The 21,483-nt window shown below is 39.1% G+C and overlaps 1 protein-coding gene across 2 annotated transcripts in view; it reads left to right on the plus strand.

Annotated features, from left to right (window-relative positions):
- RAB27A (RAB27A, member RAS oncogene family) overlaps positions 1-21,483 on the plus strand; it is a 34,554-nt gene extending 13,071 nt beyond the window's left edge. The window contains exons 1-6 of one of the 2 annotated variants that reach the window (XM_059823733.1): positions 10,112-10,132; positions 12,964-13,136; positions 14,830-14,915; positions 15,689-15,792; positions 16,551-16,674; positions 19,097-21,483. In XM_059823733.1, coding sequence (XP_059679716.1) covers positions 12,984-13,136; positions 14,830-14,915; positions 15,689-15,792; positions 16,551-16,674; positions 19,097-19,295 — 666 coding nt within the window. In that variant the 5' untranslated portion in view covers positions 10,112-10,132; positions 12,964-12,983 and the 3' untranslated portion in view covers positions 19,296-21,483. Of the gene's footprint in view, positions 1-10,111; positions 10,133-12,963; positions 13,137-14,829; positions 14,916-15,688; positions 15,793-16,550; positions 16,675-19,096 lie in introns of those variants that run through there. The other variant, XM_059823732.1, reaches the window with a different exon arrangement.

A 21,483-nucleotide genomic window follows, 5' to 3' on the forward strand; every position in this document is an offset into this window, starting at 1 on the left:
GTGGTGCTGCTCCCCTTTCCCTCAACATACTCCCAGTGGGTTTCAGTATATTTACTCTTTTCCAGCATGTTTTTTGTTTACAACACTATCTTAAACAAAACACCCTTAGTAATTAAGCCTGGTAAAGACAAGCTAGGAATCTAATTCAGCTGGAATTCTTTAAACATGTCACTAAGAATGGCATCAAAGAGCAACTGTGGGGTTTTTGCCTTTAAAAAAAAAAGAAAAAAAGATGACCAACAAAAATTCTGAAACTACACAAAATTTAAAGAATGAACTCAAAAAATCTTAAAAGCAGTTAATGGAAAAAGACCTGGAACATATCCTAGTGGAATGAGGTAAATAAGCTCTAGTCAAAGGGAAGTAGAAATAATATTTTAAGGGGAAAAATTTAAGAGTAACTTTTCTTTGATCTAAAATGTTTGGCTTCATAACTAGGAAATAATATAGCTCCCGCTTCTGAACTTTGTTTGAACACTGTGTCATGGGAATACAGTTTCTTTACAGAAATTCAGTTTTGATGCATTATGGTCCAACTGTTGGTATCAACAGAAGTAGAACTGGGATCTTAGTGAGGTGAGAATTCTGTGGGAGTGAGTGATGTATGTTAGCATAGCTCTACTATAGGCACTGCAGCTGTACTGATTAGTGCGAACTGAGATTTTCTTCCTTCACATACTGAATTTGTTTGTACTGGAATCTCATTACTGGATTTTTATTTGCTTCTGTAGGAAATCATATGCACTGGTTTAAAATCAAACCAAACACTGCAAGCTAAAGTCAGTCTTTTAATAGAAGATGAAACAGCAGCGCCTACTTTAATGAGCCATTTCAAATAGAAGCTCTTGTTGGGCAGTACCACTGCATACTCCCAGTTTCTTGTGACTTGTGCACAGAAGTCTGTAGCTGAATAGATTCTGTCATATTTACTTACCCTTTATATCCTGTTTTTCATTTCAGAGGTTTGATGCCTTTCTCAGTCATAATGTAGAATGTAAAAAATTGCAAATCATTATATGAAGTTGGTTTGTCAGTTTCCGTGAGATTTTTGGATTCTTCATAAGTATGCAAAGTTTTATGTTTAGTGTTAAGTCAAGAAAGTCTGGATCCACTGTGGTATGAAAACTACGTATGCCTTTTCTTGACGCAGTCTTCTACAGGGAACTTGCACTGCTTGGATCAATTAGAGCAGCCTGACCAGCAATTTATTTTCTTAGAATAACTTTGTATACTTTTTCTGGAACTTGGGTTATAGAGGTGGTTGGTCCGTAAGCTCGCTGCTGCTAAGCTGTTTCTTAGCTAGAGCAGAAACATTCTGAATAATAATTTTGATTGAAGACTTCTGGGGGGAGAGGTGGGAAATTGCCTGTTATTCTAGGTCAGTTAAAGTGAAATTTGAGGGCACTGTGTATCTGCATGAAACCGTGGCATTAGACTTGTGATTCTTTTTGCTTTCCTTGCAAGGCTCATGCATACCTCCATGACAAGAAGTAATATAAGAAATCATAGTTTGCTGTGCCATTTAGCTGAGCAGTCTTTGCTGTATATCAAGATTTAACTATAATTCATGCTGTAATACGGGATTCTGATCAGAGTAGCAAGATAAATAGCGTTGGCAACTCAGGTTGAAAAACAGCAGGCTTTTTGAATGGAAGCTTTGTGTTGTGCAGTTCAGCCTGCTTAATCGGTGCTTCTTTTGAATTATCCCTTCCCTGAGGCTCTAGAAAAGAAGCCGTGCTAGGATACGAATTCAAGGAAACATTTTGCCAAAGTCCTGTCTGAATATTTTGGCAGACTGCAGAGCCTCAGTAGAAAGCCTGGGCAGTGTTAATACATGCTGCGGTTCTAGAGCTGTTAAAGTGGAAGTTTCAGTGACTTGTTGAAGTATGGGTTTATTTTTCAATTCTTGCAGAAAAAAACCCCAACCCTGTAGTTTTAGCTTTGCTTTGTTAGAAGAGTTTTAAGAGTGATACTTCTGAGCCGCAAGCATGCTCCAAAATGACTGTCTTGCTGTCACAGATCAAGATTTCTGCTTTGCTGTTGCACGTTAGTAACTTCCTGAAGACAACTGGTCGTGGCCTATTGAATACTGCCTGGCTCGATTTCAGGCAGAAGCGGTGTTTCATTACGTAATGGACAAGTTAAATTATACCCAGAGTATTCTCAGCAAGTTATTTCTAACCTATTCATAGCATTTATGAAACATGAAAGCATCACATATGCTTACTATTTCCAGACATGTTTACTAAAAAATCGTGCCTAATACTGGCTGAAAGTCTCTCTTTCAGACTGTAGCTATTACAGACTCTGAAATCAAAGGCTCAGTCTCTTTTTGAGACCTCTTAAGAGGAGGTTATTCATGACTGACCTATCTCTCCATTTCTTTGAAGTGTCATGCTGCCAGCCTGCAGTGCTCTGACTGTCTCCACATTGCAGTGGTTGCTAGCATGTTCTCAAGTAGACCCACTGAGCTTGGCACCTGCAAGGATGCTTCTGTCAAGATTTTATGATTTTTAAAAGTTTGGGAGAGGTGAATACTAGCTGTGAGCCTCAGTTTTATCCATCTAGATACATCGTTTCATCTCCATCCATGTGCACCACTTCTCTGCTTAGCATCTCTGACTGTCCCTTGTATTTCAAGTCCAATCACATTGGATTTGAGATTTAGGAGTAGAAGGAATAACCTTTTCTAGTTACTAGACATGGTTTTTCTCAACTGACAGTTTCCCTTGTTTTCCCACAGATAACTATAAATTTATTTTGCTCTTTTCGCTAGATGCATTTAAGAAACCCTTCTGGTTAAATAGTCCCACAAATAACTACTTCTTATTCCTAATGTCATGCCTGATATTCATAGATAATAGAGATTTTTCCAGTTCATTAGAAATGGATATTGATTAGTTGTTCAGTCAATAACTTTGATAACCAGTAAGTTTTCTGAGGAACAGGATGTTTTCACTGGTGGCTGGAAGTGTGTCTGACACATCGGTCCCTGCTCCAGAAGGCTACGATGCCTTGTGGTTAGCTGTTTTCATTTGGCAGGTGTAGACAGACTAACTTCTGACGGACTTAAAAATCTTTGGATATTTCAGTGTCATCTAAGTAATGAGAAAACTTTTAACTTCCTGAGGAATAAATAGCCAGAATAAAATGTAGGAAATGCTGTATACTGTGTCCCGCTGTTATTTATTGTTGAACTAAATCAAGTAACTTGCACCAAAAATAAGGACAGATCACAGTATTACAGAAGAGCAATAATGCTAAAGAATGGTAGCAGCTGCAAAAAAGAGTAATTTCTGTTGCATCTTCCAATCAAAAAACAGAGTTAGCAAGGAACAGAGTTTACCTCCTGTGAAAAACAAGAGAAGCAGGTATTTCCCAATCCAAAGGACAAAAAGGTGGATTAAATTCTGCACTGAAATTCTTCCCTGCCTCACCCCTTTGTACACTTGCCCACATCATGTTAGATGAATGATGCAGTTTTGTTTTATAGGCCCATTGGTCTCATATTTGTGTGGGTTTCACTTTTATCTGACAGTGACTAGGAGGTATCTTCAGGTTGTCTGTTGCCTGACCTTCTCCATAGACTTTTAATTGACCTAATCATGATAATTTATTTTTGCCAGATTATTTCCCTCAAATGCAGCATGTATCTTGTATCCTTTATGAGCTTGGCAGCGTGACCTTTTGGAGAAGCATTATCTGTATTCCAGATATCCTACAAAACAAGGTGGAAGGCAGCTGAGAACTTTTGTGTCCTGGAGGACAAAAAAAAAATTTTTTTTTAAAGAAGCTGCAAATATTTTCCTCTGGCTGTTTACAGTATGTGCTTTAACAGGCTTAAACAAAGAATCTGGCCTGACTAATGTGTATTGCAGCCTACTGAATTGCCCACATAGGCAGAGCATAAAATTTAATACTAGCATGAGTACATGCACATGCTTTCCCTGAGATGTTGTTTCATTCATATTCTAACTGGATGTATGGAATTGCTTCCTTTTTAATTTTTTAGATTTTTTTGCCTTATTCCTCTTGTTCTGCTTTTTCATGTGTCTGCTTATTCTAGCTGTGTGCTGGAGATTCTTGCTATCCCCAGGACAACCCAACCACTCCTTAAATAAATGCTCAATTCTTACGATCCTGTGTGATTCTTATTATCTTCTCCTTTATCTTTCAGTGGCTATTTCTGAGGGCAGAAATAGAAGCGTACTCTTTTTCCTTGCCCTTCTGTAGTTGGAAGTGTTGCTGAATGTGTGGGTGCACAAACTTCTGGATATTTCCCTCCTTCTGACCAGCTTTGTGGGTGAAATCCTGGTGGCTCCTGTGTTGATTGAAAGAGTTGGAAACTGTGTAAATCTATGTAAGACTGTCATTCATAATGCCTTGATACTGTCAAGAGCAGGTACAGTGTAGTGGTGTGGTACAAATTCAGGTTAGGCTGTGGGTAAGCTATGAGCTGGGTCCCAAAGCGGTCAGAATTGTCACATCAAGGAAGGATGCTGGGCATCGCTCTGAATTTCCTGTTTATAAGTTAGTGAAAAAGCATGGCACGTTAACTTGTAACGCATTGTGGCTTAATGTATTTGTTAGAGGAACAGTTGAATGGTTGAGGAGGGAGTAAGTAGTATGGACCTGTTTTAAAAAAAAGATAAAAAATTCTTTGCTTTATTTTTCCCAGTCTACTCTGGAGTTTATTCACGTGGTACAGATGATTGCTTCACTGCTACAACTTGAAAGGAAGTTCTGTTGAGTGTTCAAAGAGGTAACTTGGGAGGCAAAAGCTCTTGTTCCCAGGAGGAAGACAGGTCCTCTCAGGGAGTTCAACTGTCTTCATCAGATACTGTTGCAAATCTTTATTTATCCCCAGTATTTTCTTGCCATGAAGCATGAATATGCTAGAAACTGATGAGGGAACAGAGATGGTGCTGTGCTTTTTGCAGAGAAGTTGAGACTGCACAGAGATCCTTCTGTATGGGTGATGTTGGAGTATCACCTGCAACATTCCTGGTTTTATTTAACATTTTCTTCCAGTTCCATTCTGCCTTTCATTCCTTTATGTAACTGAGCCATTCTTTGGGATTCAGCCTCCTTTTTGTTGGTTTGGTTATGCTGAAATGCAGGTGTAGTTGCAAAACTAACTGTTATTTCCTTTCCTGGCTTCTCCATTCCCAGTTTCCCCTGGCTGTCTAGAAACGAAATCCAGAATCTGCTGTTCCCTTGCATGGCCTGTTGTGCAAATTTCTCGCCACATCTGCAGATCTGTTGCTTCACTTACCCTTTTGTGCCCCCTCCTAGGTAGGATCATGATTTTATGCCTGTCATATCACATTATAACTTATTCTCAGAGTGCTTTGTGTGCCTTGTCAATTCCTCTTGCTCTGCAAAATTCTGCAGTTCTATCAATGCTGACAGCTGAGAAAGTGTCCTAGAGCATCTTCAGCTGAGGTAGAAGTGACATCAGCATTTGGAAGCTGAAGCCTTGCAGCCTATTTGTTTGCATGTACTTTTGCAGACTTCTATACATATCCTGAGCACCCTTAAAATTACTTAGATCCTTCCAAGAAAGAGACAATCCTTAGACATTGAGCCTACAATTCCTTAGAATTCCTTTATAGTTGAAACTAGAGGTCATAACAGTGAAATGTCAAGTAAAGCAATTGAGAGTAACCAAAAGATAAATGCTCAGAGCAACTGAATCTCTTCCTCTCATTTGTGAGAGGAATGGGTATTTTCCTTCTTGTAATTTGTGTTACATAAAAGCCCCAGAAGTCGCAGAAAGTGTCATTTTGGCAAAAATTAAAGCAAGCCAGGTCATATTTTCCTAAGAAAAAAATAGTGCATCTCAGAATATTTCAGTAAAGTGCTTATTTATTAACTCTCTTCCCCCAGCATAGCAGTTACCTGAGTTTATAAAAAAATGTTGTCGTAATTTGTTTATATTACATTTGTACGTATCTGGCAGCTTTTAACCAAAGGCATTTCTAATAAAACGTTGACTAAGTAGGAACATTGTTTAACTCTGTCCCTTGTTTCGACAGAGCTGGCAAGTGTCTGACGGTGACCAGTTTTGCAAGCATTAAGGTGCTACTGAAGCCTTGGAGCAGGGTGAGGCTGTTCGCCACGCTTCACCCATGCTAGACAAGAATGTGGTTATTGCTTTGCTGTAGTGTGATGGGAGTGCTGGTACAACAGGATTAGTGAACATATTTCTTTGAGGTCCAGTTCACTTTCTCAGTGCTTCTGCTGTAACAGATTAGGTGAGGTATAAAACAGCTATTGAAGTTGTTTAAGTCTGTGTAGTGCCCTGGTGAGAAGCTTTTTTAGTATGAATTTACTTGCACTTGCAGTATGATCAAACCTGTACAAACACATTATTACCATGTACTTGCATTTACACATTGTCCATTGAGAGACCTGCAATATTTTCCTTCTCTGTCTATGTGGGATTTGGACTTCTCTTCCCTGAATGCCCATGTCAACTCTTTAATCATAAGCATGCAGCCTCAACTGCTTTTTAAGAATAAAGCTATATTTGGGGAAACCTTCATTTGCAAAGCATTTTTTAACTCTAAACAGCATTTATTTTTTTCAATGTATATTTACAATTATGGCTCGATTATATATGAATACAGTGGAACGTTGTTAAGCAGACTCCAGCTTTTTAACCTATTGCACACTGCTCTTGCTGTGATAGATGCCAAGGGATGTAAGCCTTCGCTGTGCTCCCTCCGTCCATGGAGGGCTGGATCTCCACTGCAGGGGGAATATGCAGACTTCACTGCAGTTTGGCTCCAACCTCTAGGACACAGCCTAGTGAATGTCCCACTATTCCAGTAGGGTCTGGTTCTCCTGAGCAAAGGTGGCAAGGCCAAGACACCACTCATCTGTCTGTAAGATCTACCTGAAAGTTGAGTGACACTTGCAGAAGGTGGACACTGTTAAAAGTCAGCTGTAACTCTTGAGTGTCTGCTGTCTATCCCCAAAAGGATAATGTGATGAAATCCTGTGGTATCATAAAATATGAATTAATTATTGGTCTAATATCTGTGTTTTGGCAAATTCAAATTAGTTTGTCATTTTATAATTGTGTGGTATATCCTACCATGTTAGTCACTGGCTTTATGGCTGACTGCACTGCAGATCTTGGATGCTGGGGTGATGTCTGAGTTTGTGTAGAGAGAGTCATTTCACTTGGTATGAGGGGGAAGAGTGGGCTGAGTCAAACAAATGGTTTTATTTGAGTAGTTTCATACAGAATAGTGGCTTTTTTGCTCTTGGGAGGGCTGGCTAGGTGCTGTAATGTGGGGAGGACTCCCCTACCCGCAGAAAGCTTCCCCTGTTAAATATGTATTGCTTGTCTGCAAAATGGGATGGGGTTGCAGGTGTGGTCTGAAGTCATGTCAGACGTTAATACCTTATCTTTCAGTCTTTGCCAAAGAATAATTTTTCTCTTCCTTGGTAAAGATGGCTTTCACCATGGTATCCATGGGGCAGCGCTGTACAAGACAGAAAGAAAGAAAACAGCAGTTTGCATTAGAGACTGCTGTATCCTCCTTGCACCTGAGAGAGAAGGATGTAAAGTTATGAATGCAACTGAACAGCTGTGATCCATATACTCTATTGTTAATGCATTTTTGTATGAAAACACTTGTTAGGAACAATGTAATTGTATTAAGGTGTGTGGGTGATTTAGCAGGTACTTTACATCTGCTCCTAGGTAGTTCATGCACAAATCTCTTCTGAAATGCTGTTTGCCTCTAGGAATAAATGGGACATGTGAACTGTGTGATTGCTTCCCAGCCATGCTGTCAGGCAGCACCCTCCTTAGACATGGAGACATGAGGCACACCTCTTTATCTCTGAGCACCCATCAACATGAATGCAAACAGGTGACACGTAGGCCTCTTGGCTGCGTGCTAAGGAGGTGGTGCTAGAAAAATACTCCTTCTGGAAGTACTATCTCCAGTGTGCCCTAACTATTCCTTTAGCAGAGTTTGGGGTAAGTGGTATACTTTACTTTAAATTGATGTGCTTGAGGACTGTCTGATTAAGGGCATGTTCAGATTTCCTGAATTTTACACTCTGTGTGTGTGGACACATTTTCATTTGCAGCTTAATGCTTTTTTTTTTTTTTTTTTTGGCTTGTGTTTTCCTTTACTCATCTCTTTGTGCCTTCTTCCTTCTCCCCTCCATCAGCTCTGTAGCAGCACAGGAGTTGCATGTTTTGTGCAAGGCCATTTTGTTCAGAAAGCATATTCCCTGTCCCGATACTGCACAGGGGAAATCTTGCATGCCAAGCCAATTTCCTTAATTTGTTCAGGAACAACACTGCCATAGTCTTGAATGTTTTATCACACAAAAGGGTTGTGATAGTTGCGTCCTGGAGGCAAAAATATGAGCCTGTTAACATTGATGCCTGTTGATGTGAAAGTACCTTGGACTAGGAAATCCACTGAACAAAAGCAGCGCTTGCTTTGCAGAGCATCCCTTCTTGGCAAACCATGATCTGCATGTGTGTGTACGTGGCAGCCGTACAGGCAGAGCTTAAGTGATGGCTGTGGGGGTCCTGTCAGCAATGGAAAAGGCCAGTGGAGTTTCCCAGCACTTTTTCAGAGCCCCTGTCCCTCTGCATGCTAGGTGAAGTGCAAAGCTAGGGCTGAATGGGATTCAAAGAGGGGTTTACAAAAGGCAAAAACCCTGGAGGGCTTGATGTGGAGCCTAAAACTGTGTCCATCAGTGAATTTTTTCAGTCAAGGAGTTCTTACTCTTAGAAGCAAGATTTGGGAATGATCATTCTCAAATGACATCATTTTTTTTTCTTCTTTTGGTGACCTGATGAATTCTAACTGTATCATCAATTTTTTCTGATTCTTCCTTTTCTATCTCCCACTTTCCTGAAATACAAGGTATAGAAATATGGAAGGTGTGAAGCTATAAAGGCTAATTTTAAAAAAAGCAAAACTGGAAGGAAAAAAATGGGATACGTTTATAGTAACAGGGCCATGACTTTTAAAACCTCCACAGCATTTTTTGCTATGAATATACTTTGCTGTGAATATATTCTTATTTCTGTTGTATGGACCTGGATGTTTCTGGGCCCTCGGACTGCAGGTCTCAGAAGCAGAGGGTGGAGATCACTTTTTAAATATTTGTACAGGGAGGAGGACAAGGCTTGAAACTGCTATGAAAATAGCTCTTTGCATGTCTCCAAGGATAGGTTACCTGTGCAGGGTTTCACAAGAACCACTCCCTGGAGATATTTGAATAATAGATTGACATTATGGGGTGCAGTGAAAGGTGTGTGCATTTCAAAAGGCTACGGAGAAAATTTCCTTCTCAAATCCTTTAGAAGGCATTTTTATATCCTTCCTGTGAAGGGCTCCTAGTCCTCTATCAGTCATTTGCAAATTGTATTTGTTACCAGCCATACGGAGAATTGAGATTTAAGTGGTCCAAATGATGTGGCATGTTTGTCCGAACAGATACTCTACAAATCAGATACAACACTAGGAATGCCTTTAGGTTTTACTTCCCCAAGGTCTAACCTTGACCTTTCTGTTTTAACCAGAACTTTCACCCAGCTCTGTCCAGTGGAAGGGTGCAGCTGAACTGTAACAGTTTCTTATAGCTCCAAGTAAGAGCCGTAGCGCCCATTCTTCCTCTGTAAGGTCTTGCACAGGGTGCAAGATAAATTAACTTTCTTACAACATAAATTAGCAGTGATTAGGTGGCACTACCATTTGTATCTTTTAATAAAAGTATATTCTATATAGCTAGCTAACAAAATACCAATAAGACAAGGCAAATACTTCTGTGCAAGTGGGATAGTAAAAGACATGAGGCTAGCCTGTCTTTGTATAATATACTGGCCCTAAGATTTGCATTTAGGCCTTTTTAAGGAACAATTAATTTAGGGGTATTGAAGCTGCAAAGAACATGTACTTGAGTAGAGGGGGAGCTTACACAGCCCTTTGCCCTTGGACAACATCTGAGGGCAAAAGAAATGCCATATAAGGGATGGAAGTCTAAATCAAATCCAGTCTTTAGTAAAAACCTCCTTGTTTGCTTTTTAAAATATTTTTCCCTTTCTTCTAGTGCATTTCAATGAAAAGACCCTTTGTAGAGCTACAAGGTAGGCGATCTGATTTTACTTTTTTTTTTCACTTCCCTAGCAATGGGGAGGATTTAAAAAATGAAACAAAAGCCCCAAAAAGCCTTTTGCTGGTATGTGTGAGTGTGTCTAATGGATCAGGGCCTTCAATTTCTTCTGAAAATCTTCTTATGTTAGTGTGTGGCTGCCTGTTCCACTTGCTCGCTCAAATATACCACTCCTTCAGACCTGCCTGTTGGATGCAGGCCTGCAGTTTTGGTGTATTTATGTATAAAGCTCACTGGTAACTATTACTGCGGGATTCTTTGTTTCAATCTTTTAGTCTACTGCAAAACTTCATATTAAAACACAACAGTGGAAAGTGAATTAGCTGTCTGTGGTGTGGTAGTGAGTGTGAACTCTGTCACCTAAAACCCCTTTCCTGCAAGGTTTTACTGTCATTGAGGGCATAATGTAAAATATGCCTTGGCTGGGGAAAGGGAGACTTCAAAAATGGAAATGGCAAAAAAGTGTCAGATGCTGTCCATTGACTCTTCAGTTGGTGAGTATCCGGGTGTAAATCTGACCATTGTCTGCATGTGATCGTTGTAAGTCCAGTCATGGCTAAGTCGACTAATCACAGTTCTGTCTTGTAACCAAGAGTAGTACTGACATAAAGTTGAAGCTTTAAAGATAGTTATGGTTTTAGCTTAGTGGTGGTGATTGACACCCACATACTTGAGATGTGGAGTTTGTTCCAAACCTCAATCTGTGAGTTACTATTCAAGTAATCACAGAATCATAGAAAGGTTTGGGTTGGAATGGACCTTAAAGATCATCTAGTTCCAACCTCCCTGCTATGGGCAGGGACACCTTCCACTAGACCAGGTCACTCAAAGCCCCATCCAACCTGACCTTGAACACTTCCAAGGTTGGGGCATCCACAGCTTCTCTGGGCAACCTGTTCCAGTGCCTCACCACCCTCATGGTGAAGAATTTCTTCCTAGTATCTAATCTAAATCTACCCTCTTCCAGTTTAAAGCCATTACCCCTGGTTCTGTCACTACATGCCCTTCTAAAAAGTCCCTCTCCAGCTTTCTTGTAGGCCCCCTTCAGGTACTGGAAGGCTGCTCTAAGGTCTCCTCGGAGCCTTCTCTTCTCCAGGCTGAACAACCCCACCTCTCTCAGCCTGTCCTCATAGGAGAGGTGCTCCAGCCCCCTGATCATCTTCGTGGCCCTCCTCTGGACTCGCTCCAACAGGGCCATGTCCTTCTTATGTTGGGGGCCCCAGAGCTGAACGCAGTACTCCAGGTGGGGTCTCACGAGAGCAGAGTGGAGGGGGAGAATCACCTCCCTCGACCTGCTGGTCACGCTTCTTTTGATGCGGCCCAGGATACGGTTGGCTTTCTGGGCTGCAAGCACACATTGCTGAGTCATGTTGAGCTTCTCATCTACCAACACCCCCAAGTCCTTCTTCTCAGGGCTGCTCCCAATCCATTCTCCGCCCAGCCTGTATTTGTGTTTGGGATTGCCCCGACCCATGTGCATGACCTTGCAGTTGGCCTTGTTGAACTTCATGATGTTTGCACGGGCCCACCTCTCGAGCCTGTCAGGGTCCCTCTGGATGGCATCCCTTCCCTCCAGCGTGTCAACTGCACCACACAGCTTGGTGTCGTCGGCATGAATTGGTGTTTTGCCATTGATGCAAACTACTGCAGTGTTTGACTTGAATAATTTTATCTAGTTCAAGCTACAAATAGTTCAAAAAATACTTATTTACAGTTGAAACGGCAGATTTTACTTTTTTTTGTATTTTATTTCATCATCTAGCTTACTTTTTGTATTTTGGTATCTATTTCCCTCCTTCATAAGAAGCAATTAAATGCCAGTTTCATGTTGCTTTTAGAATGGTTATTTTAGGCTTATGTTTTCATGTTCATTTCATTGAAAACAACATAAGGCAGCTCTCTAGTATTTGTTTTGGGGGAAGAGAGGCTCAGTAGCTACTCAACAGGAAAGTATTAGTGCACTTACATCATTCTTTCTAGTATAGATGAAGTTTGCCAGTGATTTTTGTTAGGCATTCTAGCTGTTACTGCACTTTGATCAGACTGTATCTAATATGGTTATTTTTTCAAAGGCACAAAAAGAATAGAGAGAAATTTCTTAAATGCGTATGGGCCACAGGAAAATGTGTGTGTTGTTTAATGGCAATTGAAAATCAAGATTTAGTTTAAATGATTAACTAGCATCATGATAAAAACTTTTGAAAATCGGTTCTCTAAACAAAACAAAAGAAACCCCAACAAAAACAATGACAACAACAAAATGTTGCTTGGTTATTTTTCCTCCTGGTATGAAAAAACTTTTTCAAGATTGAAAAATAGCTATTAATAGAAAATGATTGTAATTTTTTTTTAAATATATGGGCAGTCTGGAAAAAAATAATTTTTTTTGCATATGTTAATAATGTCACAGTGAATGTGAGGTCAGAATTGCATTGCTGGTACTTTTAAGTAGCTTTTGCCAGCCTCCATGCAGATTAAAAACAGTTCTGCAGTTCATGTTCCAGATATCTTGAATACTTTGACCCTGATTTTTTTAGTCTTTCCTGAAGAAGTTAAAATTATGCTGCCTTCTCTTTGTAATAAGAGGAATGTGATAAAATTAACTATGCATTTTTTTCAGTGACAGTTGAATTTGATAATTGGCATAATTGAGAGTTTAAGGTGAAACCAGTATAAAAGGGTACAGAACTGGTCCCACTGCCAGATGCTTTGTAGTTCAAATAATGATTTGTGTTTTAAACATTTGTCAGAAGAAGCCTTAGCAGAGTTGTTTACCAACTAATCCTTTTTGCTTTGCTTTTTAAGGTGTCTCCTGAATTCTCACTATGTCTGATGGGGACTATGATTACCTCATAAAATTTCTAGCACTCGGTGATTCTGGAGTAGGAAAGACCAGCCTTCTTTACCAATATACGGATGGCAAATTTAATTCCAAATTTATCACAACGGTGGGCATTGACTTTCGGGAAAAGAGAGTGGTGAGTTTTCACAAACCATGTGCTACTTTAAAATGGTACCTGCCTTGGTGACAGCTAGAATCTATTTTTTAAAAATCTAACCTTCTGGTCCTTATGTGTAGGCATGCAATTAGTAGTTACTGTGTACTTAATCTTGTAACAAGGAAATGATCTCATTTTACCTGGTTATTTTTGTTGTTGTTGTGTGTTGTCCCCCCCATTTCCCCCAAAGTTAAAGTAAGAAGAGCCAATTCTAAGCAACCACTTCTTACTTACACTCATCAACACTTGCTGAGCAGTGTCTGTTCTGTGAGTTGTGCACATAGTACCCGGAGTAGCACTTTTATTGTTGAACTCCCTTCACGAAGAAGGATTGGGCTGTAGTAAAAATGTTTTTGCTGTTTGTGAACTGAAATGCCTAGTGAACAAAGACTGCAATGTTGATTTTAAAACTGTTTTAAAAGATGTGAATGAAATGGGATGACATGATACATGGAGCTGATTTCGCTTCTTAAGGAGTTACCACTACCAGAGAATTGTGAAAAATATGGTAGTTTGGTTTTTTTTTTTAACCCCTGAATTGTTACTAAACTAGGCAAATGTACTTTTGACATGAAGCTGAGCACTGCATTATGATAACCAATTGGATGCTAGTCCTTACTGCACTGAGAAATTTAGTTGGCACAAGTTTTTTTCATTCTTGCGTAGAAGTATTAAATGCCTTTCAGTGTAGTCTAATGATTTCCCAAGCATCCAGAATTCTGGATGGTGTAATGAGCATTGTGCAGACTGGCTTCTGATGGGTGACATGCATCTCAGAAGTGGAAGGAGTAAATATCTTGGCGAAATGCAAAACTGGTCTCTTGAATAAGTTAGCATTCCTTTTGTGGGATAGTAAACGTGGTGGGTTTACTTGATCAGCATATTTGATAACTCAGGAAAAGATTTAGGTTTCACAACCTGAATCACGTAATCCACAAATGCAGGAAGTTTATGTGTTTCTAAAGATAATGTTTTTAACTCTGGTAATACTAGGTACAATGACAGTTGAAGGTAAAGAAGATGACCTAACATGAAGTGTTCTAAACAAGAAATGAATCTGTTTTTATCTGATCCTTCCAAAGCTAACAGATGCCCTTATTTATATTTTCATGCTGAGTAAACTCTTCAGCTTTTATTATTATCATCCAATTTCTGCTTTTTAAGCTGTGATGTGATAAGATCTACCCTCAGCTCTTTTTCAGCAATCTTTTGGCAGCTAAGAAGAGATGTCTTTATGAGTATATTCTGTTTGCTAATGAGGTTTTGTTAGTGGTACAAATTTATTGCCAGATTGCATGATCCGATTGTTGCTTTCTTATAATTTGAACACGATACAAGATAGTAGCAAAAAAGAGAAAATCAAAATACTAAAACTAAGCTTGCCTAATGAAATCTAGTGGCCGCTCTAAATATCTTTTGGAGTCTATAGTTTATTGGATACTGTTTTTCCAGGTTCACTTTTACCCTCATTTTTAAATATTAAATTGGATGCAAAATTAAAATGCAACCCGTATTACTTTTGTCTTATAAAGCAGAGGGATTGCGTTGTAGTTGGGATGTTTGAATCGGCAATGCTAGTTGTGCTGCATTTAATGACTTTAAATGTCAGTTATTTTGGGTTCTATATAGGCTGGACTGCTAACACTCACTCTTGCAAATTTACCTTTTACAGGTGTATAGACCCAATGGGCCAGATGGCGTTGGTGGCAGAGGACAGAGGATACATCTTCAGCTCTGGGATACTGCAGGGCAGGAAAGGTATGTTCCACCCCCCAATCTAGCAAGTAAGGCAGTGGTCATTAAGCTAGATGCAAATGGAACCAAGTACATGAATTCTATTTATTGATTGTTACATTTTAATTGTATGATTCAAGATGGGAAGATGCACTTACTTTAATTTTAAGTGATGGAAAGTTTCCTATGAAATAGGATACCCATTAAATTACAACTATAATTTACAAATGTTGAACACTAAAACTGTAATTGTTGCTTTTTGTCTTTTGGAAACTTTCAGTTTCTTTTTTCATGGCTAATGCATATAGATGTTTTTAAAGCTTTTCTTTTTTCAGTTTTCCTTAAATTTCTGTAAATATGTTGAGGTCTTGGGAAAGTCAGGTGAAATCACCTCAAAGGATTCTTCTCTATTTGTCTATCAAAAGACTAGCATCCTAGTGGTTGATAGTCTTAAAACCAAGAACTGATGTGTATAGGGGACAAATTTCTGTTCCAAGTTTGAACTTCATTCTTATTTTTATTTCTGAATCTTGATCAAGTCACGCTTTATAGTAGAAGACACTATATAAGGCTCTCACGCTTGAGTGAAATGTCTTCTTGACTTCCTTAGGTCTTGATTAGGCCGTCGTAATGTTAGCAATTCTTGTTATCCAGTCCCTACATCAGAAAAGCAATTATGATGAATACTTCATTCTAGTTAATTTAGTCTTAAGTTACCTCAGTTTTATGACTGTTTGCAATTATATTTTCAAAGTAACTTGTCAGATGAGCCAGTTAATTTCACTTTGCTGGTCTAGGTTTCGTAGCTTGACAACGGCTTTCTTCAGAGATGCCATGGGGTTTCTTCTACTCTTTGATCTGACAAATGAGCAAAGCTTTCTGAATGTCAGGAACTGGATAAGTATGGCATTCTTTTTTCTTTCTTCCTTTGCACGGGTGGGGAGGGGGCTGTGTTTGTAAATATGGAGTCTCACTGAGAAATAGAACTGAAAATACTGGGTTTTTTATAGCTTTCTCAGTAAAAGAAAGTCAATGTTGCATTCATAACTGTAATAGCTGCTAGTGGTGGCTTTTAGCGCTTACCTGAAATTCAGCTTTACCTACTGAACTTGAATCTTAACCTATGTAAAACCAAACAGAGAGAACATCATATCCCTGACTTTGGTGTTATTCAGTAATTTAAGTGTGTGGAAAGCCTATGCAAAACTCTATTTTGACCCACCTGAAGCTTTGTCAGCAAAACTTAATGGAAGGCAAATGTTACTAGGCTGGTGTATCTAGGTGAAGGAGTTCCCAAACTGCATCATCCGTCAGGAGAGGGAAGTATATCCTTTCCTGGCTACTCACTGAAGATGCTTGGTGAGCATAACTCCTTAAGCTACAAATACACAGTTTCTGTGCTAACTTTGTCAGGCTTCTGCTCTCCTGGCTTGTTCCCTGGCTTTTTGAGTGGGTACATGATAGTGGACATCCACCTGCTCTCTGGCTCCTTAGTGCAATAGCAGAAGTCCTGTGAGATAGCAAAGAACACACTTGTTTTCTGTCTTTCAAAGAGTCGTTTTCCTGAAGGACTTTGTGTCCCCTGAAATGTGGCAGTGTTCTTAATGACCTTTATGTGTGACAGTAAGTTGTGACCCCTATTCATGTTGTTGCTGTTAGGTCAGCTACAAATGCATGCATATTGTGAAAACCCTGACATTGTGTTATGTGGAAACAAGAGTGATCTGGAAGACCAAAGAATGGTGAAAGAAGAAGAGGCTAAGGAACTTGCAGAAAAATATGGGTAAGTAACTTCCTTCCAGTTATTGCTGTGTTTAAAGCAGAATGAAATGTTTTCTCTAATGCCTTTTCTGTAGACTGAAAGGTTATTGTAAGAGTATTTTAGAATGCTTAACTGGCTGGTATTACATCTTTTTTTCTGTCAGGGATTAATGTTTTCTTCATTGCCTAAAAATTCATACTTAGTATTGCAATAATTTTGCACTGGAGATTGGTTAATCTTCTTCTTTCCTTGGTAGTAAACAAAGTAAATTTTCACAAACATTCTGGAAAAGAGACAGAATTTAGCTGGAGAGGCAGGTGAATGATGGGGGTCTAATTCTATGCTCTTGCCTGTGCTGAGGCTTTCTATGGGGCACAGAAAACCCAGATCTCTTACAAAGTGAAATCCAAAAGAGCATTTTCTGAGGTGATGAGTGTCACATCAGATTTTAGGGAAAACAAAAATAATACCAAGCAATGATATCCTAATTTACAAGCTGAGTTGTTTTACAAAAGGTTGTTATAGGGTAGCCGTTGTCTCTGGCATGGCCATGGAAACATGCGGCCACAGTTTCTTTGAGAGCCTTTCACCAGCGTTTGGACAGTCTGCTTACGGAGCGCTGGGTTCCCACAGAAGAGCAGTTCTGGTCCAGACCACGGTTCCCCTATTCTCTGCCTCCTCCCCATTCAATCTTCCCTCAACTGTTCAAGCAATTTTGTTAGGACTGTACCTTACGTGAATTCTTCGTGACTTAGCCTCAAAGGGGTCAGCAGTGTTTTCTTGCAGGCATCTGCATTCTCAGAGACTCCCAGGGAGTCTGAAAACCAAGTCAGACCAGCAGGAAGACAGGGTAGCCCTGCCCTCCCCCTTCCCTACAGGCACAGGTCATGTGTCCCTAAAGAAACTAGGTAAAATCTTTGTTCCTGTCAGATACTAAGTAATCCCATAGTACTCTTACACTCCCTTAACTCTTCCATGGGCCTCATCTCTAGATTACATTTGCATTTCAGTGTAGATGAGAAGTGCACTTTTGAAGCAAATCTTCTGATGCGTTTATTGTGGTTTGATTCACATAGTGGAGCAGCTTTCTAGCATGTGCACTGGATTCCTTCCCAGTTGAAAACTAAACTAGATGATGTGCTCCAATCAGTAATCTGCATTCAGTCTGAGGGACTAGATTAGAGCTGGTACAAAGTAAAGCCCACAAAACATGCATAGTGTGAACACTAGCTCCTCAGCGTTAACTGCCTTGTTCGGCAGGTCTAGTCCTGTTGTGTTTCCTATCACATAGTCACAAATTAACTTTCCTTGACCTTGAAGGCAAATCAGAAGCAAACTGTCTATTAGAGACAAATGGGTTTAGTGCAATATTACCTTCTTTCTTTCTCCTTTTCCTGGGAAAATGCTTGGTTGAAGTCCATGTCTCTCACACAACAGCAAGTGCATTTGGTACTTTAACCAGCTGCTTGTGAAGGAGCAAAAACTTCTAAACAGCAGCAGATGGCATGTAGCCATTTCTTAAAGATTTGAAAGAGATCTCTTTACAGAAGGTGAAGTCTCATGCAAATAATTTATGAAACGTTTATCTTTGTGGCTGAAAATGCCAACTTTAATTTAGGAATAGGGATCTAAAAGTCAAAGTAGTAGATCGCATCCAATCTTTAGGCAGTTACAAAGTTCTCTGCCCTGTAGAAGTGAGACAGGATAGCTGCTAGGAGTCACTTTCCCAAATGCTCCTGAGGGGAAGCAAGATAAATCCTGCTGCAGCAAACAGTCTTCTGGTAACAAAACTTGAGATAGTGAATATCCTCTTTCTTGTGGAAAGGCCTTGTACTGGTAAGTGATTTTGAAAACGACTGCAGGAGACCTACACACTGAGACAGTAATATAGTATTTTTGGCCACTCATTGAATCTTGCAAGTTAAGTAAGAAATACTTAAACTTAGGAAGCGATTGTTTCAGCCGTTATTGGGGAGTAAGACTAATGTAGGCGCTCTAGCACCACCCTGTGGGGAGCGCTGAGCACAGGCGGTCAGAAGCCTGCAGACCCGCCAGTGAAACATCCTGGCCCGCAACGGTAAAGAAAACTAGCGATGTATTTTCAAGTAAGGATAACGCTTACGCACACAAGGCCATATAAAGTAACTGCCTCTCTTGTGGGGAATGGAACTGGAAAAAATAGACCTCGGGAGCATAACTTTGGGAACTCATACTGCCCAGTGCCTCTGTAAACTGTGGACTCCATGATGCCCTACCTACAGAGTCAGCCATTTCATTAATTTCTTTTGCATTTCAGATCACTGACCACTTAGTGTCTTTCTGCTATGGAGTAGCAATAACAGCATTTGTGTGATTTCTAAGTATGTGGCAGTAGTCATGTATTAAAGTTGCTCCTATGAATATAAATTGTGTGCTGCAAGTTTGTGGTTTTTGTCTTCTGCAGAATACCGTATTTTGAAACCAGTGCAGCTAATGGGAATAACGTAAGCAAAGCCATTGAAACTCTGCTTGACCTCATTATGAAGCGCATGGAACGGTGTGTGGATAAATCCTGGATCCCAGAAGGGGTAGTGCGCTCCAATGGGCACAGCTCTACAGAACAGCTGAATGAGGAGCAAGAAAAAGGCAAATGTGGCTGTTAACTCAGTTACAATTAAGTTTAATGTATATGCTAAAGTATAGTACAGTTGCAGCTTAACTGTTTAACTTATGGACACATCCCATCTTGTAGTTATTTAATGAGCTATATTCTTGATACTAAATTTTGGTTTTTTTCCCTCTCGAACAACATTGACCTTTGCTTGCAAGGTAGGTAGTTTATTAGTGATGGGAGAGAGGTTTAGTTTGGTGTAGCACTGGATAGTCCTCTAATTTGGTAGGCTTCTGAACTGAAGGATTTTCAATTGCCCTTTGAAAGCTCCATTAACTACACAGACTAGGCATTTACATTAAATACTATGACAGCTCTTAGTCTCTAACAGCAAGCTTAACAACATGGTTCTTGGTTTTGAACAGAAACGTATAATCATTTCATCAATCAATAACAATCTTAAAGAGCAAATTCTGTGTTTTCCACAAAAGCCTGCAAATACCTTTTCCTTGCTGTCTCAAACCATCATTTTTTAGTGATGAAAACCAAAAGAAAGCTATTCTATATAGAATAAAAAAACTACAGAAAAGCATAGGGGTGCCTATGTAGAGCACTTTGGATAAGTCATGAAATTGAACATGTAACCTACAACTGTACTATATAAAACATATCCAACACAGCCTATGAGACCTCCTGACATCATTTGAATTTCTAGAACATGCATATGCGTAACTGTACATTTGTTGTTATGTTTCATTTATGTTACCACGCATGTTTTAACAGGAACGTAGGGCAACCTAGATGCCAGCAAAATTTCATCAGAGCTAGTGCTTTGCACTGAATTTGTTTTACCAAACACAGATTTGGAATGTTTCTTCAAATTTGGATTGAAAAATGAATGATGATTGTCTTCTGGTGAGATGCAGCTAAAATACCAGTTCTGTCTAGATCAGTATTTCTATAAATTTATAATGCTCATTTTATTCTGCCGACCTTTGTGTCCTGTACATCTTGGTTATCATATATTCATTTATGGCTTGTTCATTTCCTTTAGGTTGTATTTAAAAAAAAATAGAGTTGCTTTTTTTCTTTTTCCCCCTATGAGTCACATAAATGTCAATTTTGGTTTCAGTGGATCATGTTAGTCTCTGATCATTTTTATTTATTCATGCAGTCTAAGGAACAATCAGTGTTTTTAAGGTCTTTTTTCCAGACTGATTTATAAGGTGTGCCTACCAAACTGTTTTGTACCCTGGTAGAGATTGTGTAACTCTAAAGTATTGCCAATTAAAGTCATAACATGCCAAATTGAGTCTTTTTACAGACTTTCCACAGCAGTTTGTTTACAAAACTCCAAAGCTATTACTTCTTTAGAAATTATGTATTTATTTATTTAACTATGATAACTACTGCAATTTCAGGCAATCATTGATACCGGTTGTGAACATGAATTGCAGCATAACAAATTCTTTCAAGGACCAAAAATGTTTCTAGAATAGAAGCTAATAAAAAAAAAAATGTATTTGGTGTAGCCTCTGGTTATATTAATAATGCAAGAATAAGTGTTAAAACATGGTTCTTAAAATACTTTACAAAGTAATGCATTGTTCTTTAACAAACACAACATGTAAATACTAGATTTTTATTACAGCCTACACAGAATATTTTAAAAGTGCAATACAATTTGACTGCTCTGGGGCTAGGACAGAGATTAAAGCAATTTATATTGAATAAATATAGGTTTTTTTCCTACTCTACAATACCAAGATTCTAAAATGCTTATGGACCGGAGTTACTGTAGTTTAACTCAGTGCCTTTTGAAGTTACTATCATGTTTCTTACCAGTATCAAAGTCTGCTGTAGGACACAACACATTTCAATGTACTTCAGTGTCTTAATGTCTTTTAATGTAACTCTTTGCTTTTCAGAGGGTTGCAGTGGAACTTTGTCATGCATTAACTTTAATGGGAGTTTTTGTGCTTATAGCTCCACCAAGTTCCTGAGAACAGTAAGGATTATTGCAACCAACTACTGAGCTAAGTGACTACTGAAATGGTGTAACAATACTTCCTTTTATACTTATGTTTAGATTGGATATTGAATACTGAAACTGTCATATTTTTGTCATGCATATTATATGTAACTATTTACTATATAAAGAGAGTCTACATAAAATTGCTTTGATGTCAGCCTTTGAAATGTGCCATAAGATTTATCTGTTGGAATTATTCTGTGACAAA

Source organism: Gavia stellata, chromosome 13 (assembly GCF_030936135.1).
Source record: "Gavia stellata isolate bGavSte3 chromosome 13, bGavSte3.hap2, whole genome shotgun sequence".
Classification (NCBI taxonomy): domain Eukaryota; kingdom Metazoa; phylum Chordata; class Aves; order Gaviiformes; family Gaviidae; genus Gavia; species Gavia stellata.